Source organism: Zootoca vivipara, chromosome 2 (assembly GCF_965207765.1).
Source record: "Zootoca vivipara chromosome 2, rZooViv2.hap1.1, whole genome shotgun sequence".
Lineage (NCBI taxonomy): Eukaryota > Metazoa > Chordata > Lepidosauria > Squamata > Lacertidae > Zootoca > Zootoca vivipara.
The window spans coordinates 16310066-16337961 of record NC_142584.1 but is presented as its reverse complement, the minus strand read 5'-3'; the positions used below and the strand labels follow the sequence as shown (position 1 = coordinate 16337961).

At 41.1% G+C, this 27896-nt stretch overlaps 1 protein-coding gene across 4 annotated transcripts; it reads left to right on the top strand.

Moving 5' to 3' along the window:
• On the top strand, positions 1–27896 carry MMD (monocyte to macrophage differentiation associated). Of its 4 annotated transcripts, none has more exons than XR_015947955.1 (8): positions 22–199; positions 16009–16090; positions 18511–18671; positions 19647–19721; positions 20814–20915; positions 22129–22198; positions 22539–22710; positions 25057–27896. XR_015947955.1 is itself a non-coding variant. In XM_060272005.2 (7 exons), the coding sequence occupies exons 1-7, from the start codon at positions 120–122 to the stop codon at positions 25255–25257; spliced, it is 771 nt and encodes a 256-aa protein (XP_060127988.1). In that variant the 5' UTR covers positions 1–119; the 3' UTR covers positions 25258–27896. The 4 variants fall into 4 exon arrangements, 2 of the variants coding, with proteins under 2 accessions (XP_060127988.1, XP_060127989.1); XR_015947956.1 differs by lacking the exon at positions 22–199 and adding an exon at positions 7343–7582; XM_060272005.2 differs by lacking the exon at positions 22539–22710 and having other exon boundaries at positions 1–199.

The following is a 27896-nucleotide window of genomic DNA, read 5'->3' as shown; positions in this document are numbered from 1 at the left end:
TTCATTCTCACTCTTCAAGAGGACTGAACAAACGAAATCAACATACACCAGGAGGAAGCCAGGATTCCTGTCTGATTACACTTCTGTTACTGTACTTAGGAGGACTTTGGTGTTAAAAAATGTCCAACACCTCATGGGGCAAAAAAAGGAAATCTTTGACCAACAAGGATTCATTTGAGACTACAAAAAACCCAGAAAAGTGAGTACTGTATTCTCAGGGCAACAAGTCTCAACTAGCAGGTAACAGAGCACATCTGCCTCCGAATTTAGCAGCAGCAGTTCCATGCTGTGCTTACTGAAACTAGCACTCAACATCTGCTACATCAAAAGCTGACTGATCTTGCTTCCATTCTCCACCCCATCCCAATGTTTGCTCCGAGACTTGTAAATTTCTTATGCACAATTTTATGTCCGACTGATTTCAGTTGACCCGTGTTTCGGTTGAGCCATGGAATGTGTGTGGTCATTATGACAGCATCACTGGGGCTTCTGCATGAATTTGCAGATCTATATTGTTATCAAATGTTTCTGTGCAGGGACTTACTCACTGCTAGTACTAACCTTAACACTTACTGTACCATGTAGTGTTGGCTCTCAGCACTGGGAGCTCTGAAGTATGTCCTTTTTCTTCATGTTTGAGATTCTTGTCATTTGGCTTGAGCAATCTGTGATATGAAGGATTTGATTTGGTTATAAAATGAAGATTGAAAAGGCAGCTGTTAGAAGAACTGCAAGCACCTCGTTTCTGACCTGTCGCTCTGCTAGGTTTCTGTCTCTCAAAATGAACAATATGCACATATAATTCAAAGTGACTGTGAATCTCCTGAGGGTAGGGGGCTGCTGCAGAGGAAACCTTTGTACATCAGAGATTAAAATGACAACACTGGAGTCTTCTACTTCTTCTAAGAAAATAATCTGTGCTTGTTCAATTCACCCTGGTGAGTTGATGCTGGAACAGATATTGGCAGTGATGAGAAGTTGCATTTTGTAATTTGAGTCTCTACCAGGAATGATGCAAGTTTAGTTTTTAATGGCAGCTCCCTAAATTTACAAAATAGCCTTCAGAAGGCGCCACCTATGATTATATATACACCATGTTACCACACTATTCAGGAGGAAAATGGCAATCCAATGGGTATATGGGTCTGTTATTCAGTTTGTGCTTTTTGATTTTTGGTGTAATCCAAATATTTAAATACGGTACCTAGAAAAGAAATAGACCAGGAAGAGATAGCATGGGTTATATTCAACAGACCATTCAAACTGGCATTTCTTGCACTTAAATCTTCCCACTTACACTGTCTACTATAACCTCCCCTTAGAAGGAAAAGCCTGGAACATAATAGCAGCAGCCGGAGATTAGAAGAGATTGCCATATTAAACACATTCAAGAGTTATTTATATATTATGATTTTTGAATATATTTTGTTGTAAGCCACTGATATAAATATAGGTTATATATAATGAACAACCCATTAATTTCTATGAGTCTACTTTGAGTATGACTTCATTGTTTGTTTGTTTGTATGTATGTTTGTTTGTTATTGGTTGACTCTGGAGCTTGACCCTTTATGTTCCTGCAATAGAAAAGTAGTGAGGATGACATGCTAGTACTTGACCCATACCAGTGATGATGAAGGATGTTCTTTTTTAAAAAATATATTTTTTTTATTAAAGGTTTCTTGAATTACAAAGGTGTGTGCAGTGTCTCTCATATTTTAACATGTATCATTTTTGCAAATCAGTTTCATTTATTAAGACACTAAGAAGAAAGAGGGAAAACGAGGTAGATGGGGGGTGGGAGGGTGGATGGGGGTGGGAGTAGGTGACAATTGTTTCTGTTTTGCTTAATATATGTCATATATAGGGCTTGATGTCAGCTTTGTTTGTGTTGGTACTCCTTTATTCGCTTGTGTTCTTTTGATGGTGAGAGAGATTTGGGTTGGCCAAGGGTGTGGTTGTTCATTTGTGGTTGGCTATGATGGTCTTTGTTTTCATGTGTGAGTGGGGTGGCTGGGTATTTTGGGGTCAGGTTAGCCATACTGATTTGTACGCTGGCGGTAAATTTTTGTCATTATCTTGATGGGCTGTGTGTGTGATAAAGGGGAACCATACCAGGGTGAAGGCATCCTCTTCTATTTGTCCCCATGCCAGTTTCAGCTTGTTGGTTAGTTTTTCTAGTAAGGCTGTTTCCCATACTACTTGGTACCATTGGTTCAGGCTTACTCCTGACAGGTCTCTCCAATGTCTGGTTATGACATTTCTGGTTGCTGAAAGTAGGTGGGTTATGAGGTCTTTGCGGTCTAAATGGGCATTATTATCTTGAAAGATGTCTAGTAGATGATGAAGGATGTTCTATGCTTTATTTGGCAGCAGGTCCACTGAATGGTAGGTAGAATCCAGGTTACAGCCAAAAGTGGCATACCTATACCCTGTCCCCCAAACATCTGGTCCAACTTTCTGCACAATGCGACAGCATGCTGTGAGTTTCCTTGCCCCTGCTAGTGGGAGCCAGTGAAATGGAATAGGGCAGGCTTCCTCAAACTCGGCCCTCCAGGTGTTTTTGGCCTACAACTCCCATGATCCCTAGCTAGCAGGACAAGTGGTCAGGGTCCAGGGATGATGGGAATTGTAGTCTCAAAACATCTGGAGGGCTGAGTTTGAGGAAGCCTGGAATAGGGTCTGAGTGAACCCCACAATTTAATGGGATCTTATTAGACAGGGAATTTCTTTTCTTTTTTCTTTAGGTGAACAAGAACTAGGCACAGATATAGCTATCCTCATGGTGTCTAGTTCTACCCCGAGAAAGGGATCTGCAGCCAATCTTGCCTCACTTGCACTGTGATTTGTGTTTCCCAAACACATTTGTCTCATGTGTACTATATTTTGTAGATGTACCCTGTTTCTCATATTTTAAGACATACCCATAAAATAAGCCATAGCAGGATTTTTAAGCATTCAAGGAATATAAGCCATACCCCGAAAATAAGACATAGTGATAGGCACAGCAGCAATGCCGGCCGCAGCAGGAGGAGGAGGAAAAAAATAAGACATCCCTTGAAAATAAGCCATAGTGTGTTTTTTTGAGGAAAAAATAAATATAAGACATGTCTTATAATATGAGAAACACGGTACACTTAAAGCTTAGGCGTGTACCTAAAAATGTAATGTTTGAATCAGTGTTAGTTTGCACTGCTTCTGTGACTGGCACAGCAGTACTCCTTTGCCAGTCTCATATTCATACAATCAAGCTGTCAGTCCTTGTCAAAATAATGGGACAAGATGAACTGTGGCTTTAGGAATGTGGCGCAACCTGGCTTGAATACATCTGAGTGCTCCTATTTGTTTTTTAAACTGCAGACTTAAAGGATGTTATTCTGATCTATACTTTTGGGGTGCTTGGCAACAATGCGGATTGACAACAAAAACTCATGATGTTTTCCTAATCATTTCCCTCTTTGCTATCATTTTGCTATTGCTTGCCTTTTTCAACGCAATCCCTTTTTTCTTCTTGCATTGTTCTTGCCCATAACACCTCTTTGATAACAAAACTTCCCCCCATCTTTGTTACTTCTTTAGGTCCAGCTGCAATAGATGTGCTTTGAATACTGCCTTTGTTTTTAAGCCTGAGTTACACACAAAGGGCCAAGCAGGGGGTGCTATCTTTCCGCAGTCATTTGACGGAAATTCAGTTTGCTTGCCAGCCTGGTAATTCTTTTTCTTTGAAAGGACACTTCTGCTTGGTTTCAACTGCAAGGCTATGTACAGGAAAAAATGAACTGTATTTAGCTCACATGGAAAATAAATTAAGAGGAAAAGAGAAATAAATGTATTTCAAAACAATAGTAGTGACGCATAAAACATGATTAGAAGTTGCTACTTTGGCTAACAATCGCAGAGCAGCTCCCTCACAACTGAATGTTTAAATGACTCAGCTAAGAGGGCAGTGTTTGATTCCATGGGTCTTTCAGCCATAATGGAAACAGTGAAGGATGTTAGTTATATGATAAAGGTAAAGGTAAAGGGACCCCTGACAATTAAGTCCAGTCACGAAAGACTCTGGGGTTGTGGCGCTCATCTCGCTTTACAGGCCGAGGGAGCTGGCGCTTGTCCGCTTCCACAGACAGTTTTTCCAGGTCATGTGGCCAGCATGACTAAGCCGCTTCTGGTGAAACCAGAGCAGCGCACAGAAACGCCGTTTACCTTCCCGCCAGAGCAGTACCTACTTATCTACTTGTACTGTGTGCTTTCAAGCTGCTAGGTTGGCAGGAGCTGGGACCGAACAACGGGAGCTTACCCCGTCACAGGGATTCGAACCACTGACCTTTCAATCGGCAAGCCCAAGTGGCACAGTGGTTTAACCCACAGCGCCACCCACGTCCCAGTTATATGATAAAGATCCATGCAACTGGGTTCTCCTCATGCTGCCAGTTCTTTCAAACATCCTTCCAAATGTTTGCAAATCAGTGACTCTCATGCAACTGAAAGAACATCTATTAGTCTTCTGGCTGGTGGTAGAGACCACAGCTTCTGCAGCACCTGACCTGCCAGTTGACGAGCATCCTAAACCCCTACCTCTTTCTCCTTCGGCCTGCAATTCTAGGCTGCAATTCTGTGACCTCTTCTTCAGCAGAGGCTCAAAAGAACTTCTATGGCATAGCTGCCAAGTTATCCCTTTTTAAAAGGGATTTTCCCTTATGCTGAATAGGCTTCCTCGCGAGAAAAGGGAAAACTTGGCAATGTTCTATGGTCAGTTTACCAACACACCTATTTCACAAGTCGGGTCAGCTTAGTCATTCTAAATTGTTACAGATAGGCAGAGAAAGGTGTTCAGCAATGGTATAATGCTGTGTCTCCCATGTCAGCGACAGCTGTGAGTGTCTAAGCATCAATCCTAATTGAAAAGAGGCAAGCCCAGACCAGCAACTCATGCAGAGATGCAATACTGAAGCCAGTTTGTGGTCCTGCTTCATCTCCAAGTCAAACAACCCAATAGCATGCCGAAACCACCGGCTTCCAGCAGAGGCTGAAGGTCCAGAACAGCAGTTCATGCAGAAAAGCACAGGGCAGCCTCTTCTGTGGAGAAGAGCAAGTGTCTTGCAACACACCGTTCTCTTTTTCTTCAAGCACCCAATGTGAGAATTACCAGCAGAGCATCTCTCTTGAGGGAGGTGCGCTGAGTGGGGCGAGAACAGGATTGCACAGAAAGGCCCTTGAGAGACACCTCTTTTGGAATTAATAGTTCTTTCTTTTCGGGGGGGGGGGGTCTTTAGAGGTGCTTCTTTGTGTTTGGGTCAACAAGACTTGAGGCTGTCCTCAAGAACTGTCCCCATTTTCAACCATGGAAGGTCAGAAAAGCACAGCTCCCTCCAAGAAGACCCTATTTTCCAGAGCCTGTCCCGGATTTAGAGAAGCCGTCCCAGTTTCTGATTTGATCCCGGAATGTCCCGCTTTTCCTTAGGATGTCCCTATTTTAATCAGAGAAATGTTGGAGGGGATAGCAGTTCTCCAGTCCCTGAACCAAGGAGATAAGTAACTTTACAGAAGTAACTTTAGAAGATATGGGAAGGTAGGCCTATACAGTGGTGCCTCGCTAGACGAATTTAATTCGTTCCACGGCTCTTTTCTTATAACGAAAAATTCGTCTAGCGAATCCCATAGGAATGCATTGAATTTTTTTTGAAATTTTTTTTTTGCCCATAGGAACGCATTAATTGAATTTCAATGCATTCCTATGGGAAACCGCGATTCGCTAGACGAATTTTTCATAAAACGAATTCGTCTAGTGAAGCAACCTCCACTAGAAAAAACCTTTCGTTAAGCGGAAATTTCGTTAAGCAGGGCATTCGTTAAGCGAGGCACTACTGTATAGGGAAAATGTTTATTATGTTGGAAGCCGTTCAGAGTGGCTAGGGCAACCCAGTCAGATGGGCAGGGTATTATTATTATTATTATTAGGGTGCCAAACTGGGTCTTTGACACAGGTGAAACAAAGCCTGTTTTCCATTATTATTATTATTATTATTATTATTATTATTATGGAAGAAGATGTCCCTCTTTTCATTGGAAGGGAATGCAACAAGCCCCCAAGGGGGTTGCCAAACACCCCAAATTTTCTGGACACGTCCGTGATTTAGCCGGCGTCCGGGGGAACTTTTGGAAAATAGGCAACAGTGTCTGGGATGTTGAGGTCCCTGTGAAGATGGCAGTATTGACTCAGTGGCTTGTGTCCTTCTGGCTTGCCCTCTTTATAAAGATTTGAGGAGTGCTCAATCATTGCTACTGTGCTTTCTATTATCAGATCAAGATGATCAGGTAAAAACTGCAAGGTTTTTTTTAGCGGGGAGGCGATTAGAGTAAGATCTATTATTTGATGACGGTTGTAAACAAACCCCCCAAATGTATTTTCTAGTCATGTTTTTAACCTATCTTCAGTACATTTTTATTTTATTCCTATGGCTAGTGGCTGATGCAAAGATTCTTCTGATTATACCCTGGTACTGGTTTGAATTAACTAAATACTGTACGGCTTTTTGTTTGATAGGTAGTTTGTTTTGTTAATTTTTCGGTTTTATCGTCGTGCATTTTTTCCCTTCTTTTCTCTCTCTTTTTATTTTTTATATCTTACATTCTAGATGCTTGACAACTTGATTATGTATACTGTAATACCTGTCTCAAGTCTAGAAATATCCAATGTAAGATTAGTTTGTGGGGTTTTTGTTTTGTTTTTTTGTATGTAATGTTTGTTTCATAAAAGTTAAATAATAATAATGAAAAAGATTATTCTGATTCTGATGTAGAGGTCGATTGCCTAAAAAAGAAGCAGCAACTGAACGGCTTCCTTTAAAAAAGAAAGAAAGAGCTCAACAACTTTGGAGTCCTGAGTTTTTCTTCTAGAAAAATGGGTGAAAATAAACTCCGGCAGCCTCCTTCGCTTTCTGAGGAGGATTCCCCTTTGAGAGGAGAGGTAGCCGCTGCCGTGACTCATCCTCGCCCCCTCTTCTAAACCGCGTTCAAATCGAACCACCCTCCTTTTTACCTCACCACCCGCCGCCTGCCTTTCCCCGCCCACCGCGCGCGCGCTCCCCGCCAACCGCCCATTGTTCTCCCGCCGCTTCCCTCCCTCTCCCCCCACCCTCTTCTTCCTTCCCAACCAATCGACGTCTCCGGCGGTCGGGCGTGGGCGGGGCTTCCCGACACGGCCTCGGCACCCGACTGAACTGACACAGGGGCGCGCGGGGGGCGGGCCCGAGCCGAGGGCCGGAGCGCGCGGCGCGAGAGCCGACGGCGCCGCTTTAAAAAGCGGGAGCCCCGCGGCCGGCCGGCTGCTTCTGTCGACTCCGCGCGCGACCCCCAAGGCAACGGCGGAAGCAGCGGCGGCGGCGGCAGCCCCGGGCCTGGCTTCGCCTCGCCTCGCTTCGCCTCCTCCAGCTACCTCCGCAAGCCAATGAGGGCCCGGACTCCGGCCCTCGCCGCCTCAGGAGCCGCCGGGAGCCCCCCGTGCCGACCCCCAGCTCGCCTGGCTCGACGTGAGGCGGCTGCGCTGGACCCCCATGCGGCGCCTCCAGGAGAAATTCAGGAGGTGAGGCGCGCGCGCGCCTGGGCTTATGTGTGCGAGCGACAGGTTTTAGTTCTTGGGATATATTGAGGGTTCTCTCCCGGCATGATATTTTTCTCTCTCCGCTTAGGGTTCTTCCAGTGGATTTTCCCTCCAAAGACTTTGATCTCGCCCGGGGAAACTCCGCCCACTCTTGGGGATTCGCAACCCCCCCCCCGGGCGATCGTCTGCTCTCTTTTGCACGGGCATCCAGATCACTTAGTGCAGATAAGATAACCCATCCCCCCTTCTAACATGGGGTGTTAAACCCACCTTCCTAGCCTCTAGTGCCAGGCATGACCTAACTCTGTTCTCCATATGTTTTGGGATTACAACTCCCATCCCTAGAGGACCAGTGGTCAGGGATGATGGGAATTGTAGTCCCAAAACATCTGGAGGGCCAAGTTTGTCCATGCCTGCAAGTCTAGTCTATTGAACCCTCTTCTACACACCTCTCACCCCCACAGTTTCTCACGTTTTTCATGCATGCATGTGGAGAGGCTGCCCTGGTGCTTTTGCAGAACCCCAAGATGCTGTCGCCTAGGTTAGTTTATCTGTGAGTTAAACCACAGAGCCTAGGGCTTGCCAATCAGAAGGTCAGCGGTTCGAATCCCCACGACGGGGTGAGCTCCCATTGCTCGGTCCCTGCTCCTACACATCATTTGAATGGCAATGCTCAATGGCAATTCAGTGGCATTGAATGGCAATGTCAACTTTTAGGAGGGGGGCCCTCAAATATTTTTGGGTGGTGGCAAAGGAACCTTGGCCTCTTGGAGTTGGCTCTTGTATCCCTTAGCCTGTCGTGATAATGTCACAGATCTTTATTCCACACAGAGTAGACCTTGCCTAAACAAAGCAAAGTGTTGTTGTGCGGGTGGTGGAGAGATTGCGACAACAGAATTGAGTGGTGGTAAATATTATGAATGAGTTAAAACTGAGTGCTATGAATGAAGTAATGTGTCTATGTGGCACCGGGGGGGGGGGGTGCTGGACGTTTCCTTTGGTTGATGTGAAGTAAGAGGTGTAGCATGCAATCCTTTGTTTCCTATTTCTTTGACACTTGGACACCCATGAGGGCCTTGGCTTATTCTCAAGAAATCAGGAAGTTCTGTAGTTGATACGGATTTGATGTTGCTTGTCTTTCAAAGTGCTTTGGTCTCCCTCTATATAACATTCTCATAACAGTGTTTGTGCAAAAGAGCAGCTGAATAGGACTGTCTGAGTACAAATAGGTTTGGGAATACCTGTGCTGTGTCAAAATCAATAGTGAGAGAGAACAGTGGAATTGGGTGATTCAAATACGACTTCTCCAAGATGGTGTGGAAAGGGTTGAAAGTTTTGCAGGAACTGTAGAGCTGTTCTTTGGGAAATGAGCTGCTTTTCAGCTAAATTTTCCTTAAGGGACATCTTATTCTAGTTTATAATGTAGTGAATTTTCTGCTTCATTTTGCATCTCCTTCATGTTCCTGTCGTACCTTCATGGATGGGGTACAGATCCTTTTAACTCTCCCAGGGTTCCTCCCCATATTACACTGTTCAGAAAGTCACACTTAAAATCATATTCTTAATGTGGGGATGCTCTGACATAATTCTTTTATTTTCTAGAGGGGAAAAAACATCTCACATACTTACTTGCAAGAGCCAGTGGAATTTGATTGTGAATTCCTGCAGGTTACTGTAGTAACATGCATTGTTCTTGTACGAGCTAAGCAGGAAGGTTGTTTTCATGCATCTGACCAGAGAGAAGTCAGCTCCAAGATTAATCCCGTGAAGCAACAACACATTTACCCCAAATATAACACTTGCCTTGACCTATTGGGTCATATTCAACTAATGTTTGCTCAGAGTTATAGTACATTCTTCCTGAGAATGTTAGGACTACATGATCTTAGGGAGGCAAGTGTTCCTGGCCCAAGGTTGGGTATGAAAGACACCTGAAATTCAACCCCACGCACTAATTTCACGCTCTTGCTTCTCTCCAATTATTCCTGTGATTCTGTATTTTCCTGTTCATCTGTGTCATGACACCCCCTACCGCTTTACCATAAAGGTAAAGCAAACAGAGTTAAGATAAACTTTTTGAGAATAAGAGCTAGGGTTTTGGGATTTTCAGAGAATGTGGGTATTCAGTACTGCACATTGCTGTTGTTTTCTAGGCTCTTAAAACTTTATATGCAAGTACGTAGAAGTCTTGTTTGCACAATTTTCTCTCTTCAAAAGGTGGGTAGGCATCTGATGACAGAGAAGAGGTGAGTACAGTACAGTATACTGCTCTGCTTTTAGAAAGGAAATATATCACAGTGAAAGATGATGTTTTTCCATCTTCTGGAAGTGGGTGAAAGTTCATATATCCGGTGTTTGTCATACTCATGTTGGTTGAACTATGCTTCTCTTTCACGTATGGCTGTTACAGAGGATTTTCAGCATTTTTCTCCTCTCTCTTTTGAATGACTGACTCTGCAGTGAGACAGGATTCATCTGTTTGTTTTGACTATGTTACAATCTAGAACTGGGAAAGAGGGGCAGCAAAGAATGTAAAAACAATTTGGAAATCATTAAAAAGGGGCAGAAATAGATTCTTGCTCAAATTAGGTCATTTCTGTCCAGCAATGTATTGGTTCAGAAATGGAATTAAGATGTTAGTAGGAATGTTTGTATTGCATAAAGAGGCTAATATCTGGAATTTAGATGTTTATGATATTTATCTTTTCCATTTGCACAGTATTGCTACTTCAGTGCTTGAGAAATACATATATTTCATTTTTTTAAAGGAATCGAAAGGAATAATAGACGCATGGGGAAGGAGGGAGGTGTAGTTTAATCATTGAGCCAGTTTTGTACAAGGTTCATCCCTATATTGATAAGCTTGCCTCCATCTGTTTTGCACATGAGACATGCTGAAGCATTGGCTGCCTCTTTCCTCTTGGTTTCCCAGCTTTTCATTCTTACTTTGAACAGACCATTCCTCTATACCTGTATGACCCTGGAACTGTTGACTATGATCAAGTAGGCATACGTATTGTTAAAATTTGGGCTCGGGTAAAGAGGTATGGCAGTTTTTATTTGATCTATATCATTTCGCTTTCTGATACAGCCAAATAAGTTCTACTGAAGAGTAGATTCATTGAAATCAATGGAGTTAAGTGAGTCATGCCTATTGAATTCAACGGGTCTACTCTCATGTATAAGTAACATTGAATTTGACTCTTCGTCAGAATGTTTTTGGCTAAAGCCAGAATCACCTTCCAGGTACAGGCAACAACCATTTTGCATGGAGGTTATTTTCCTGACCTCCACACATGTTGGTGGAGCATTCATAAGTCTGTTTTGCCACTGCCTCACCCAGACATGGTCATTGCCTGTATATATGCTCCAGCACCCAAATTCTTGGGGCCAATATTAATTTTCTTTGTATCAGCCTTGGAGGAAACTAAGTGGTTCTTCAATGTTGTTGGCTGCAGTACCTGCTAGAAGCTTTTACCAACACAACTGGCACACTTTAGCCATAATACCTCAAAAAGCTCATAACACAACTTGGGCACCAAGTTATGATAAGAGCTTTCCAATCTTTTTCAGTTATCCATACAGCTGGACACAAGGGCAACTGAGATTTGTACTTTGAATTGCAAGGCAGAATAGCTATCAGAGGTTAACTAATCTAACCTCTGAACATTGACCTAGAAAAATAGAAATAAAAATACTATATTTCTATCTAGTAATTATTGCCCGTTTTAAAGATAGGCAGACACTAATCCATACGTTTATAGGTTTAAAGAAGACATGTTTGGATCTGTAAGGGGAAAGATATGCCTTCTGACAGATGTTGCCAGGCTGCAATATTGAGTTATTCCAGGAGTCAGCAAACTTTTTCAGCAGGGGGCTGGTTCACTGTCCCTCAGACCTTGTGGGGGGCCAGACTATATTTTGAAAAAAATATGAATGAATTCTTATGCCCCACAAATAACCCAGAGATGCATTTTAAATAAAAGCACACATTCTACTCATGTAAAAACACCAGGCAGGCCCCACAAATAACCCAGAGATGCATTTTAAATAAAAGGACACATTCTACTCATGTAAAAACATGCTGATTCCCAGACCGTCTGCAGGCTGGATTTAGAAGGCGATTGGGCTGCATCTGGCCCCCGGGCCTTAGTTTGGGGACCCCTGAGTTATTCAGTCCGCACAGCCAAAGACGTCTTTGAACAGCTGTACCTATGTGGCAGCAAAAATATTGGTGGTGGTGTGGCAATGGATAAAACACTGACATTCTTCCAATGTTTTGACCCCCACAAAGAATATTAATCACAAAGGAGGGAAATGGAAGATAAAGTAGCTTAGAGTGGGGAATATTTTTCTACCTGAGGGCCACATTCGCCAGTGCTGGGTGTGGCCAGATGCACAAGTGAACAAAGTAGTGAATGTAAATTTACCATTTCACAATCGGCTTGTTTTCTACAACACACCTGCATAGCCTGTTGTATCCCCCATCCAAGCAAGGAAGAGGCGTTGCCTGAGTTCAAGGACACTTTCAGTCAGGAAGAGCACTCAAGGAGAGGGTGAAGCATAGGGGGTGTGACTGGAGCAGGGGTGTGACCTGGGTGTGGTGTGGTCTTGAGAGGCACTTCAAAGTTGGGAGTAAGCGTGATCACTCATCACACTTGCCAGTGGGCAGCGTCACACTTGCCATGGTAAGAGTGGCATTGACAGAACTGTAGAAGCCTGAGCATGTGTAATTTAATACCTGTGTCTGGGGCCATATTTGCAGAATGAAGACCCCTTAGTATGGGCTCATCCAGACATCCACTTTCTCCCGCGAAAACCAGATTTTTACTGCTAAATTGGAGCATACACCAATCGGGTTTTCTCCAGATTGACAGTTGCCCAGATTTATCACTAAAGAGTAGGTTTTCCAGGGCAAAAACCTTTCAGACCTGTGCACGGGACAAGTGCAAGTCTGAATGAGCCCTCTGTATCGTCAGATGAGGCTTTTGGCAGCTGGGTGTAGCCTGGAGAATAAATTCCTGATATATAAGATGCTATGTATTTAGGCCATTAGATTCTTTTTTTTCCTCATCAGCTTTCCAAATTAAGAAGTAGCAGGCTAAGTATATAGCACAGTTGATATTGCCCTCACAACCTGAAGCTGTTACAAAAAGCAATTTAGCAAAACCAGATCTTCCCTTTGCTTCCAAGGCTATTTAAAAATTGACTCCTTTCTTTTTAGCATGCACACTGAGCAATGTGTTATATAAACTCCTGTATGTGACTTTACTAGCGCAGCATAAAAGAACTTGTATGAATACCCATTTCCCCATTTCTTTTGTGTGTTACTTATAGATTTTTTTGTGTGTGTCTCTCTTAGATGGTGAGCCTGTGGGCAGAGACTGTCTTTCAAAAAATAAAGTGTATATACGGCAGCTTTTCAAAACAAACTATTGTTATGAGTGGAAACAGGATATTGTCTGTCTCCACAAAGTTCAGAGTTTCTTTAAATAAATGAAACAAATTATTTGTTAAGGCTGTGGTCCTAAACACATTAGCTAGGGAGCAAGCCCTACTAAATGCAATGGGACTTAATGCACAGTCCTCTAAATGCTTATTTGGAGGTAAGATGATAGTTTTTTTTTATAATTGTTGTTGTTTGCAGCCATATGAGTTTTGTTGCCAAACTGTCAACTGCTAGATTGATTATGTGGTCCTCTGCTGATATAACTGCAGATTTCAGATGGTCTAAAACAGTCTGGTGTGTATTATCCACACTGTGACAATATAATTTTATTATCCACACTGTGACAATATAATTTTTGAAAGCAAACAACTTTAGTGCAAACAGCTATCCATTTACTAGCACCATAGTTGTTTATAGAGATTAGCACAAAATTTTATGCATGTTTTGGGAGTAAATAAAGATATATAGACTTTGGCTTACTAGTATATGCAACTACTGTAGTATGTATTATGAAGCTTGTAATTATTTGGTCACCCAGTAAGGTAGGAAAATAGTATTTGCATATTATGCAGACAGGGGCACCGAGAAACAGAAAAAAGATAACCTAGAAACAATGGAGAGATCTGCATAAAATTTTATATTCAGATGCAAAGTTATTCCTGTTCATAGCAAATGGTATTTGCATAGCCACAGTAGGACAGGCAGCAATACTGAAGTCTGTAGTTAGAAACATTTGTACAATTTCAGTCTACAAACCTTCTACATGAGCCTCAGTGTATTTATTTGAGATAAATCCCATTGGGTTAAGCAAGATGTACTTTCCAGTAGTCCATGTAAAGTGAGGCTTTGGGGTTTAACTAGTCTGTTTGCTTATTTGCACAGTTGCAAGTAGTCAAGTAGATAAATAGGTACTGCTACAGCGGGAAGGTAAACGGCGTTTCCGTGTGCTGCTCTGGTTCGCCGGAAGCAGCTTTGACATGCTGGCCACATGACCTGGAAGCTGTACGCCAGCTCCCTCAGCCAATAACGCGAGATGAGCGCCGCAACCCCAGAGTAGGTCACAACTGGACCTAATGGTCAGGGGTACCTTTACCTTTAACTCCATGGAATTTTGCAGGAGTGGAATGGAATGGGCTGCATACATCCGAAACAAGTTGGGTATTTCAGTTTCAGATCTCAACCCTTGTACAGGTTTTGAAGGGCACTATATTGAATGTTCAATGTGGCATCTCCCTTGAAGATTGAAAACATCAGAATGGAAGCTGGTGTGCATATCAGGACAGCTTTCTACATTTTGTGTACAAACCATAGTTTTATCCTATGTCTATTTTTGAAAGGGACCATGAATAAAACAAAATAGATTTTAAGATCATAACGTAATATATGCACTGGTGAGTGATATATTAGAATTAAAGTTAGTGTGTATGTTCAGGAGATAGTTATAAATTACATGTTAACATGAAAAAAGGGGCTAGGAGCAAGTGAGGTCTCTTAAACACTGCACTTCACTATGGTTGCTGTGGGGTAATCTTGCCGGACTACTCCAGTTTGTCTAATAATAATAATAATAATAATAATTAATAATAATAATAATATATTTTTAAAATTTATACCCTGCCCATCTGGGTGGGTTTCCCCAGCCTTTCTGGGTGGCTTACAACATAATATAAAAACACAACAAAATCTCTAGCAGTAAAAAACAAAATGTCACATACAAGCAACAAGCAAACCAATAAATCAATAGTAACAACAACAATAATAAACAGCTTACAGTTATGCCCAAATTAAAATATCTGCCAACCCCAACTAATCATTTAACCAACCCAACAAAAACAAACAGAGGACCCAAAATTAGAACCACTTAAAATGTTTTAGCCAGTTGCCCCAACCCAAGAGTTGTTCCAGCAATGTCCCTCCGGCCTCCCAGAAGCCCTTTAGGTATTCAGGGTGAGTCTGGGCCCTGCCCCCTAGGCCAGGTGGAAATGGGCCTTGCAACAGGAAGCAGGTCTTTCTTCCAGCCCTAATGGTGGCAGCAGAAGTCATAAAACCAGACTGAGCAAAAACACTGTTGGAGCACTTTGTTTGATAAATACTTTCAGAGTTGTGCAATTTTTTTAAAAAAAGGAAAGTTATGGTATGAGAGCTTCAATGTATCCTGATCATCGTGGTGTTGTAAGTGCCACACATAATTTCTTAATTTTATCATTTGGGGTGTTACTTTTTAAAGTATCCTTATTGGATTCATAAAAACAGAATGACCTGCTTAGTAGTTTCAAAAGTATCTGTAGGTTTCCAGCACTTGCTGAAAGTCAGTTGACAATTGGACAATTGGTGTGTTTGGCCCAGTTGTATGCTGGTAATAAAAGTTACTGGTAACTGTAAAAGCGTTTGTTGGTGGTGTGATACCAAGACAACAGATGAAACCAGTTTCTCATATGCTTGTGAGAAGAACACCTCTGTATGTGTCTCTCTCCTCCCCATTTGTGGAAACTAAGATAAAGTATCTGCAACTGCATTTAGTCATTGTTCTCTTTCATCCATTCCATTTTTGTAAACCAAAATAAGTCCATGGTGGTATATGAATAAATAAAGGCTTGTGGTAGTCCGTTGAAGTCCTAGGGCTTACAAAAACTTTATATGATGCCTGTGGCTGGAGGATGTGATGTGTATGATGAGATTTTAATTTTATTCGTAATTCACGTAGGCAGCTAATTGAGAAGTAGGTCCCTTGATGACAAAATCTGACTTGCTTTTCTTGTCACGAGTAAAGAAAATACTGCTGCCTTTTGTACTGTAGGAAAAAGTGTGGAGCACAATGCTTCCAAATGATGCATTACATTTCTTCACCTCCAAGTTAACCTTGGTCTAGGTCACAAACTGCTATTGCTGAGCATTCTGAGCTTGTTCTTCTACAGCCTTTTAAGTTTGCATCAGCTGTATGCCTTGCTTGTCTCAACAGATTCATGAACCACCCAGCTCCAGCAAATAGCCGTTACAAACCTACCTGCTATGAGCATGCTGCTAACTGTTACACTCATGCGGTAAGTAAATTGATCTATTGGCAGCACAAACAAAAGTAATTTTATTTCCCATCTGTGTAAGATTTTGTTTTATTCATAGTTTGAATACAGGCTAATACTGCTGAACTGACGTTAATACAGTTGAGACTGCTGCAATAAGTAAATCTTCTGGTCTTCTTCTTCTTTGGCGATCACTCATACAACAGCAGAGTCCACGCATTCCATTTATTGCTCATTCATTCATTCATTCACTCACTCATACATAACACATACAGTACAATCTTTTCCCATTCTGCTCCATGTTTAGGAATCAACAGTTCGCTAAAGCCTCATGAGGATCTACTTTCCCTAAACTAATAATTGCTTAAAGATTTTTCTCCCACTTTGGAGGATCTAGAGAGATTTATTTCAAAAATGTTTTGACACTCTTTAAAAAATAAGACAGCAGCAGTGTTTTAAATTGAAGCATATGTTCCATCTCAAAGTGACTTCTAAGGCTGCCTAAGGTATTGTCCCACAAACAAAATATTTACTAGTCTTGCAGCCCATGCATACTGTTAGTAATCTGTGGCCTAAAAAAGAAAAAGCACAAATTCTTATAAAGCTTTCCTATCCAATCCCTAAAATGGAATTATTTATTTCTCTCCAGGCTTTCTGCTGAACAAAACTCTGATTAATGTTTCAAACTAGGCTGCTTTAATTGTTGCACACAACATACCATAGATCAGTGTTTCTCAACCACTGTTCCGCGGCACACTAGTGTGCCGCGAGATGTTGCCTGGTGTGCCGTGGGAGAATTACTTTATATATAGTCAATATAGGCACAGAGTTAATTTTTTAAAACATTTTCTAATGGTGGTGTGCCTCATGATTTTTTTCATGAAACAAGTGTGCCTTTGCCCAAAAAAGGTTGAGAAACACTGCCATAGATTTTTGCTTATGTTTTGCGGTATGCTATTTAAAAGTTCTAGTTCATTCTGCTTTCAGGATAAAGGTAATGATTAAATTATTGCCAGAAAGAACTCTGTCTTTTGATTGTTGTATCTACTTTGTCTGAGTTTTGTGTTTTGTTTTGTTTTGTGTTTTGTTTAGTAGCATTGATTCATTCTTTGCCAGCTCATGGTGAAATGTGTGGTTTATTCATAATACAGCCTTGATTATGTTTGTCAATAGTTTCCAGTGAGCCACAGACATCAGTAAAATGCAAATACAGTGGTACCTTAGTTTAAGAACAGCTTAGTTTATAAACAGCTTGGATTATGAACGCTGCAAACCCGGAAGTAGGTGTTTTGGTTTGTGAACTGTTCCTTGGAAGCAGAACATGTTCCGCTTCCTGTTGAGTGTAAATTGAGTCCCCTGCTGCTGTGGGAAAGCACGCCTTGGTTTAAGAACGGACTTCTGGAACGGATTAAGTTCGTAAACCAAGTTCACAGTAGAGGAGAAATTGAGACGAGGACTTCCTGATTTGTAGCTCAGACTTTTAACACCGCATCCATCATTACTTTCCAAGCTCCCTCTTAAACTGAAAACTTGGTGGTATTTCTAAGGGTCAAGCCTTGGTTCATAATTTTCCTTAGAATAAATTCCTAGCTGTAATTTAAAAAAGTAGAAACAATTTAAGTACCTAATGAGTGAGTAGGTTTGTCTGGAGAACTTGTAAAAATTCCAGCCTTCAGTAATAAGGCTAGAAAATTTTCTTTGATTATTGAAAAGGCTTCTGATTAAAATGAAACACAAAGGGATAGCAGAAGAAGAACCCTGGTTTCATAATATAAATGTCTTCTGTAAAATCTGCAACTTGAAGGGCACTGGCCTTCCTTATCCCAGTCATGCAGTTTCTCCATTTCCACTTCCTATTTTAGTAGCTTTCATTATTTTGAAATTTGAATTGCTGCAGCTGCTGTTAACCTTGGAAGTAGCATTGAGGTTGACTTGTATAACAAGTTGCTGTTTGAGTGTTTTAAAGAACGGGGAGTAAATCAGGACATTATTTATACATCAGTGTGTCTGTATTTGTGTTAGTCCATCTCTAAGCACTTTGAGGTTTTTGCTTGCACAGTTAACTTTAACAAAGTGTTACTTTCAGCATATTTTAATCCTAGATACAATATACCATCTGACATTTTGGCACAGCGTTGGGATGGGCTGGATGGGTGACACAGCAGTTCTGTGACCTTCAGCCTAAGCAAATTCTGAAAAGTCTTACTGATGTCTCTGATGTAGAGATGTCTCTCTTTTCCATGATAAAGACAGAAATAACAATGTCTTTTCAATTGTAACAAACCTGGGTATAATGGACAACTTATAAAAACCACTGTTTCTTTTTACTCCTCTTTGAAGCAAAGGGTAGATAGTAGGTGATTGAGGCCTAGGCATAGCAAGTAGAATGTTAAGTGAGGATTGGTAGACTAGCAAATAAACATGTTTTGTTGTTTTTCTAGTTTCTCATTGTTCCAGCCATTGTGGGTAGTGCCCTGCTCCATAGGCTCTCTGATGATCGATGGGAAAAGATAACAGCATGGATGTATGGGATTGGTCTCTGTGCACTGTTCATCGTTTCCACAGTGTTTCATATAATTTCCTGGAAAAAGAGTCATTTAAGGTATAAATCAAGTATTCATTTGGGGTTCATTCCTGCTGCTTTGCACACAACTTGCTGCTTCTAATTTAGGTTGTGGTTTATCCGTGTTGCACCCATCACTGCCGTTCTGCTCATGCAACAGACATCTGCTTGGGCAGCCGAACTTCCTCTCCCACCCCTTGCAGCCCTGCGTGCACCCTCAAAAACTACTCCAGAGAGTTGGAGCAGAGGAGAAGGGCACACAGGGAGAAGAAGTCTTGTTGCAGGAATGGAATGCCGCCTCTGGTATTGGATAAAACCCTCCGTGTCCGAAGGAGGTTGGAATGATTTACTGTAGTCACTCTGGGTAATAAGAGTTTTCCTGCTTGAGGATTCCATTCCATTGCATTATTGGTCTTAAAAATGTTACGTGTATAAAGTTTCAGAGTAGAATAGTGAAATACACAAGATGGAAAAGATTTGTCGTTGTGCTGCTACTTTTACAGTCTAGCCACAGACCATAAAACATTTATTTAAGGCATCTGTATCCAATCTGCTGCACAGGTACAGGAGAGGAAGGAAGGAAGGGATGCACTACCTGTGCTGCTTCAGCACAGGTAATGCAGCAGCAGGTAGTGCATCCCTTCCTTCCTCTCCCACACATTGTTTTTGTACTTCTTCAAACTGTATTTGCACAGGGTTCCCTGACTTTCTAAGTGTCTGTCTGTCTGTTTGTTTGTTTGTCTGTCTGTCTGACTTATCTACAGTATCTACCTACATATCTGTCATGTGATATATTGGGATTGGGATTGGCTTCTTTAGCCTTAGGTGAACAGCAAAATACCTTCAGTAAAACTAAGATTTAGGGCTACCTGTTCCTGAGAAATGGAACTCTATGGCGTTCCTACCATCCTGCTTTTAGATTTTTTTAGAATAATGTTTCATAATGGGTAATGTTTCTAGTAACATACCGATTTTTTTTAAGTGATCTGTTCCCTTGTTTGCCTTTCCATTTAGGACAATGGAGCACTGCTTTCATATGTGTGACAGAGTGATGATCTATATCTTCATTGCAGCATCCTATGCACCATGGTAAGGATTAAAAATGTATACTTACCGATAGGACGAAATGGTGATGGCATATTATCTGTGACAGCTTCCACTTAATCGATTGGTTGACTAATTGCTCATGGCCTAATCTGCTAAGAGTTAGAAGCAGGGCAGTGAAATCCTTTTTCCATTTAATAAATAAGGGCTTTGCATTTTTGACAAAGCTGGTCTGATCCATCAAGGACAACGTGCATACATAAGGAGGCTTCTCCTTAGTCATCAACCGCATTCTTGGTAACTGCATGGAAAACAGTGTGTTGCATATGTACAGGGGCCAGGATGTTTCATATATGACTATAGTAATTGATATTGCTTTTCAGTTCTGCTCTCCCAAAACACCAGTGATCTTAATAGGATTTATATCATGTGGGGAGTTACTCACTTGTATTTCTTACAGTAGGGGGACCCAGCCTTTTGGGGCCTGGGGCACATTTGAAAATCAAAGCAATTGTTGTGGGCACCACAAATTACCCGTTTCACACAAGAAAAACTGGCAATACTCAGGACCCAACCCTGCCACCACACAAACAAAAAGCCTATGACACTCCACAGCAAATAAAACTAAACAAAAAGCAGGCAGTATCCCCCCCCCCCCCGGCCGCAAAAAAGAGCAACCCAGCAAACAAGCCCAAAAGGGACAAAAACACCTAGAAACTGGGGTGCAGGAGAGGCACCAGTGGGATATCTGAGGGCATAATGGTTGCAGTAAATTCTTTAAAGTTGTTTTAAATTCTTTAATTAGTAAATTCTTTAAAGTTGTTGTAAGCCACCTCAAGTGTCAAGAGTAAAAAAATAAAAACTATTGTTTGCTGTCAAGCTGATGGTTAAAATGAAATATTTGCTGTAAAATGTAAAAATTCCATAGATAGCATCTTTGCACACATCAAGATTTTAAATTTACTGAACTACCGTAATTCGAAAAAAATAACTTCATCAATTGTATGTTGTAGAAATGAGTATCTCACTGTCTGAGTAGTTTCAAGCCTTTCGTTATATCTTCATGTGGAAAATTGTCTTTGATTTGATCTGCCATCAGTTCTGCATTTCATTTGTCACCTTAATATTTTTTTTTAGGTTAAATCTTCGTGAGCTTGGACCTTTGGCCTCCCATATGCGATGGTTTATCTGGTTGATGGCTGCTGGTGGAGCCACTTATGTGTTTCTCTACCATGAGAAGTAAGACAACATTGTAACTTGTATTTGAATTGATGTAGACCTGGAGTCTGTGCAGATGTAAATATTAGTCCTGGTTTTTGATACTGGGACCAGTTCAAGTTAAGGCCAACGTTGTGAGCTGGAAATCCAGCATTCCCATAAGTGGAGGTAGGACATGGTTAACTGAGTTTAACAATGATCAGGCATAGTGTTGAAGCAGGGTAGAAGAGAGAAGGACTGGAACCCTTATCCCCATAAGTTTGCTTCTGATTTCTGAACCATGGTTAAAACGTTGTCGGCACAGAACTCTAATATGTGTATTTAACTTACGATTTTGAAAATAGCAAAAATACATAAATGGAAGGGTATCGTGACTTGTGAAGGAACATTCTACATTTAGAGTGACACCTCTTCTTTGTGTATTCATTTTATACGTGGTGTTTCCATGTAAGAAAAATTGGAACAGATACTGTAGTCATCTTGCTTATTTTAATTTAAAGAAAAACAAAACAATTTTAACATAAGTGTATTCTCTTATCTCTTTTGAGAAACACAGACTGAATTAATAGCCAGGCAGTCTTATTACATGCTGGCACCAGGCACATCACTAGAGTGTAGAAAATTACTCCCTTTCACTTGTGAGATTTCTTTTTGATAAATAATTCAATATGAGTGGGTGAAAAGAACCTGGATTTCTATCAAAGAAATAGAAACTCTGGGTGCAATCCATCTTCCATTCCACCGAGTGGAGACAGACTGTCTGCTTCTGATATTTGATATTTATCATTTTCTAGCAAGATTAATAGGTGTAAAAATTTTAGCCACATCAACAAGAGGAAAGCAGATTCTTTTAACTATGCCCCTGCTCCTTTCCACATCACCCAAATTGCCTCGTCCCATCTCCCAGCTTTTTTTCTTTCGGCTGCTCGAAAGATCTGTTTTCTCTGGAGGATATCTTTCCGATGCAGGGACACACTGGGCCCTCAAAGGATAAAGCCTTCCTTTTCGATATGTGTTAGACATTTGTTTTTCCAGATAATGGAATGCTGAACCCAAAAAATTGTTTCCATTCTGTGGAAGCCCAATGCAGTAGAGGGTATAACAAAAGATGTGCCACTAAAATTGGCAATTTATTGCTGAGAGAGATAAATGTATGCAAGTGAGAACTACTGTCTTTTTTAGGTAGGAATGCATGTTTCTTTTGCTTGGTTGTAGACTTACTTTATTTTTGTAGGTATAAAATTGTGGAGCTCTTCTTCTACCTAGCAATGGGCTTTTCTCCTGCTCTAGTCGTGACCTCCATGGTAAGTATGCTTGCTAAATTTTAAAATCTAAATCTTAGGAGCTATTATTAATACTTCTGGTAGATCATGGGGGTGCCCCAGGTAGATTGCCACATCCCAGGTTGATCTCTCCCCCCCAAAAAAACAGCTTTGGCCTTCCCAAAAAAAAGCTCAACAACTCTGGTCCATCCTCCAATGACAATGGGCAGATCACTGCAAGTGTTTTTTAATACTGTGAGTAGATCGCAGTCTCTTGGAAGTTGGACGTCCCTGATTTAGATCTTTGCTGTGTTTCTGTTGCCTAACCTTTTCTTTTCCCCTCCATTTTTTTTTAAAAAAACTCTAAAAACAACACCAGTAGCAGCACCCACTGTGGTGGAAGTGGAGCTGCCATCCCAACCCCAGTATCTCTGCAATTTACCTGGATGGAGCCAACTAGCAGCAGTGAGGTTGGGGTCGCATGGATGCCCTGGCAGAACCAATCAGATGTGGGCGCATTCATGCAGCCCCAACCTTGCCCTAGACCCTCCTAGGTAAGCTACAGCAACATTGGTGTAGGGAGGATAACACCATGGCTCCATTCCACCACTGCTGGCAAATATATCCTCCAGTGAAGCAGGCACCAACTTAAGGCATCCTGTTTAACATAGAATGATTATATATGGCACCATCAAAATGTTGATAGATTAACAGTGTTGGCCTACATATGCAGTATTGTCAGTAAAGGCAATGGAATTTGGGATATACGGTCATACCTTGGAAGTCGAACGGAATCCGTTCTGGAAGTCTTCCAAAATGTTTGAAAACCAAATTGCAGCTTTTGATTGGCTGCAGGAAGCTCCGGCAGCCATTCGGAAGCTGCAGAAGCCCCGTCAGGCGTTCGGGTTCCAAAATAACGTTTGCAAACTGGAACAATCATTTCTGGGTTTGCAGCGTTTGGGAGCCAGAACATACGCGTTCTAGGGCGTTCGACAACCAAGGTATGACTGTACTGCTAGAGCCTAGATAAACCAGCAAGGCCACTCTTGTGCTCTTAGCAGATTGAAATGGTTTCTTGTTTGATGGAGCATTGTGCAATGTTTTTTCATTGGCTTTTAAGCAGTGTATTGATAAATTACTCTTAGTTGGTCAGATACGCAAAGTGGATGCAATTAATTTCACTTTCGCATATCCATTCAATTAAACTGCCATTACATTTGTGTACGGAATATTATTTGGACTAACACAGCTACCGTTTTGGAAATGGTTTCAGTTTGGCTCGGCTTATAAGCCTTGGGATAAGAAGGATGTGATTAAGAATAGATGTTTCTGGAACTGCAGCCAAGAAGGGTAGCAAACTGGTGCAATAGAGATAGATATAGAAAAGATGTTTGCATGTGAAGAGTTGACACTTGGTCTCTTCAACCTGAGTGAATGGTCAACCAATTGGCAGGTGATATTTGATATAACTAAAGGTACAGATTAGAGCAATATATCTCAACTTTGCATATGCACTGATACAATCTGAGTTGACTGTGATTCCCCAGAAAAAGAGTCTTGGTACAGTGGTAGATAGTTTAATGGTGAGTGCAACTGAGTCTATGCTGACAATTATGTGTCAAGTGGGATTAGTAAGAAAATAGAAGATGAAATTGCCAATATTGCAGTGCCTTTCTCTACAGTTTTGATGTAGCTGCACTTTGAATACTATCTACTGCTCTGGTTACCCTATATAAAAGGGCATATTTTTTGCTGTATATTAAAACAGCAGAGAGCATTATTGGCTGCTCACTCTCCACCTTAGAACAAATCTATACCACCAGGTGCCATAGAAAAGCACTAGACTTATCAAGAGATCCAACGCACCCTGGTCACCATTTGTTTCAGCTCCTGCCATCGGGATGGAGGTATAGAACTATGCAGGCAAGAACGAGCCATCTCAGGAACAGTTTCTTCTCTAGAGTGATTTTGGCCTTAAATGGAAAGCCTGGACTTTGAAGTCATCTTATTTTACTTGTTATTTGTATTATATTTACTGTTTTTAATTAGGTTTTGTAATTTTGGATTATGCGGAATGCTTTATCTGAGTGGATGTAGCAACCGAGTAATTTCGTTGTTCCCGCAAGAGGACAATGACAATAAAGATATCTTATCTTATATCTAGGTTGGAAAAGATGCATGAAGGCAACAACACTGTCAGAATGTTGGCACACCTTTTAGAGAAAATGTTAAAGCAATAGAATCTTATTATCTTGGCGTGGTTTGGGGGAAGGAAGAGAGAACAAAGACAAGGAACAACATAATAGTCTTTATAAGCCTCAATTAATACAGTGGATACTGGATAAAGTGGTGCTTCTATCTCCACTGCATTACGACTTTGAGTCACCCAGTGAAATTTGCAATAGATTTAGGAGAGTCAAACAAAATTACTTTACACAGTGCAGGATTCATTTGTGGAATTTTCTACTGCTAAGTGAGATGATGGTTCCTGGATTAGATGGGTTTTAAAAGTGGGTAAGACCAGTTCTTCTGGAATTTTTCTAAAGGCCATGATAGCTAAATGTAACCTGCATGTTCAAAGCCCGCATGCCAGGAAATACCAGTTTGCTGGTATAGCGGGATAAGCTGTTGTGTTCAAGCCCTGCTTGTAGCCTTTCCAGAAGTCTTTTGCCGGCTGCCGTGGGAACGGGATGCAGGACTACATGGCAACTCCACCTGAACCTGCAGGAACAACTCTGTTCTAACACTCCTTAATAGTTTGACAGCTAATGCTTGTCTGTGTATACAGTCTCAACAGGCGTGATACTACTGTACCACTCAGTAGGGGGAGTAGAATGTTATGACCAGCCTCATTCTTTCACAAAAAGTGCTTTTTAAAACCCACCTTTATTAATCCACAGAACAACACCGATGGACTTCAAGAACTTGCCTGGGGAGGCTTAATTTATTGTATGGGAGTGATCTTCTTCAAGAGCGATGGGATAATTCCATTTGCCCACGCCATCTGGCATCTGTTTGTCGCCACGGCTGCTGCAGTTCATTACTACGCTATCTGGAAGTACCTTTACAAAAGTCCTGCAGAAATCATCCGTCACTTATGATATTAAATACACAAGACACGCACACCTTCGAGCTGCACTATGCCTCCGACTCAGTATTACTTGGGTAAAAAAAAAAGAAATTCTGGGAAAGTGGGGGAAATATTGCAGGGGGGGAATGCACTGACTTTGATAGTTTTTCAAACACATTTACTGTGAAACTGAAGTGACAAAAAATGTGTCCTTGAATCGCTGTTCATATATCAAGTGCTGGGCACACAGTCCCCACAAGCATTTGTCCTGTGGAAGCCCCTATTGGAGTGAATGGGAATAGCGCAAAATCACTGTACAAGGCCCATTAATTTCAGCTGGGGTTTCCACAGAAGCATTTCCCTTTTGTATTGCATCTGCTGTCGGTAAGCAGAAGCTGCACTCCATCCAGCACACAAAGTTTAGTGCACTTAAGCCAATTGGGTGTAAGCATGCCTAACTTTGGTTTGTGGTTTAAAACACCATGCTGCATTATTAATAGTCCATTCTACATTAACAGGGGAAACAGTGTAAAAAATGGTTGGTGGCCTGATGTTTACAAATTCTTTTTCTTTTTTTAAAGATGTATTTAATGGGTTTAATTTCTTCGGTTTTTAAACTGCATAAACTTTTTGAAATGACTTTTGAATTGAGGAAGTTGATGCAACAGCAAATACTTAAGTCTTTTTTTTAAGTTGCTTTCTACCACTTTTTCACAAACAATTTAATAAAACGCAAATCATGGAGAGATAAGTTTAAGCTTCCTCCGCCCACCACTTGTACTGATACGACTTTTTATATATAAATGTTTTTTAAAAATAATTTTAAAAGTATATGCAGCTGCTGTTGTGCAGTTGCAGCTGCAGTGAAACTTTGCAAGAAAACAACTACATTCCACATACTGTCCTGACCTTATATACCTCTTCCAAAGCTTTTTATTAAAAGTGTGTGAATGATCATTATGAAATTTCAAAATTGGCTCTGCCAAGCTCTTACCTAAAAACCTGCTACCCTCCACAGTTAATTTAATTATTTTATTTGGATTTATTAAAAAGACAAATAGTGCTAACTAATACACAAAAACCCATCCCACAGTGCCATTTCTAGACATAGATGCATGTGTTTATGTGAAAGCACTCTGGAAATAATTTGCTCTCGTAATACAGGTGGTTAGCAATTAACAGTAAAAAAATTGAAATTACTCGTAAAGCGTTGGTTATTTTGGGAGGTGCCTAAGAGACTGGTGCTTAAATAATGAGGCTTACAGAGCAATCCGTGTGCATATTAACCTGGGAGTAAATCTCATTGTGTTCAATGGGGTTTTCTCCCTAACAAGTGTGTTCGGGATTTCAAGTTCAGGCAAATGACTCCCCGTGGAAGACTGTGGGAAGCAAATACCTTGCTCTTTCTCTCATTTTCTAAAACTTATCCTATTAACGGTTTATAAACTTTTGAGTATTAATAGTTAGTGGTTCATCACACACCCAAATGGCCTTTTCAGGGAGGGAAGCTTGAAGAACTAGATAGGTCTCATCGGTCAGGGACTTGGTAGCGAAACTGGGCTTTAAATGTGCTGTTCTTTAGCATCTGGATCAATGAACTGTGGTAGCAATTTGATTGTAGAGCTTGTGTATTAAGTAACAAGATGTTAGAATCTCCGTTGTGATTATTGCTGTCCAGTTACTGTAGCATGTCCCACTGTATTATGAATGTCTTATATTAAGATTGAATTTATTCTTTTTCTAACTTGCTCTTTTTCATATCAGTGTTTTAAAAACTAAAATGGAACATGTTGCCTTTTTCAGATTTTATCTGGATATTCTGTCTTGTCGGACCAGTAGATATGTACTCTGGGGATGGGAGCTTCCTCCCCAAGGTAATATGTAATCCTCTTCTAGATCTGCTGGTGCGCTGTTACATATATTAGAATTGGGTGCACTTGTATACAATTTGCAAGAAGGGGTGAATGCTCAGATTAAAGTGGGGCGTTGGAAGCTTGGCTTCCACACAGTATTAGTGGATGGCTACAAAATTGTCCCACACCAGGGACATTTCCAAAATTCTTCAGGGCTCCAGGATTTGCATCTGGCTCTGACAAAGTGGTTGTTGTGTGCCTCTCTTGTAAGTATTGTACGGTTCCGCATCATTGCAAGAGAATGGAGAAGTTGACACAAAGATCTCATGTGAATATTGGAATCCCTGGATAGGAGGAGAACACGCTTATCTTCTGAGCAGCATGCAAACAAAACAGCAAAACAGAAAATATTTTCTGTGACGGTCCTGGAACATCTGAATGCCTCAGTTGTCTTTGTTGTCGTCTTATTTTCTTGTTTCAACTGATGTGTCTGACTTTAATATATTCACTTTTTGTGAGTTCTTGTATTCTGTCCAAGTGCAGTACTGTTGAGACCACTGAAATGTGTACAAGCTCTGGTTTTTTGTCAGAAACTATGAAACGAGCTCCAATTAATTCCGCTATCTTCATGATGATTTCTTGTGGTCTTTTTAATGTGTTTCTTTTTAAGAGTGAAAAGTGTTTTGGTTAAGGAGGAGAAGAAGAAGAAAAAGAACTGAACTCGCCAAAATAAACTTTGAATCCAGTCTAGCTCCTACAAGTTTAAATGTACCGGTAACTAGATGAATGCAAATAAACTTTTTGTGCAATTTGGAAA

Coding starts and splice junctions, on each gene's coding strand:
- MMD (XM_060272005.2), top strand. CDS start 120: ATGTCCAACACCTCATGGGGCAAAAAAAGGAAATCTTTGACCAACAAG. Junction 18,672..19,646: donor TGGAAAAAGAGTCATTTAAG/GTATAAATCAAG, acceptor CTTTCCATTTAG/GACAATGGAGCACTGCTTTC. Junction 20,916..22,128: donor GTGTTTCTCTACCATGAGAA/GTAAGACAACAT, acceptor TTATTTTTGTAG/GTATAAAATTGTGGAGCTCT.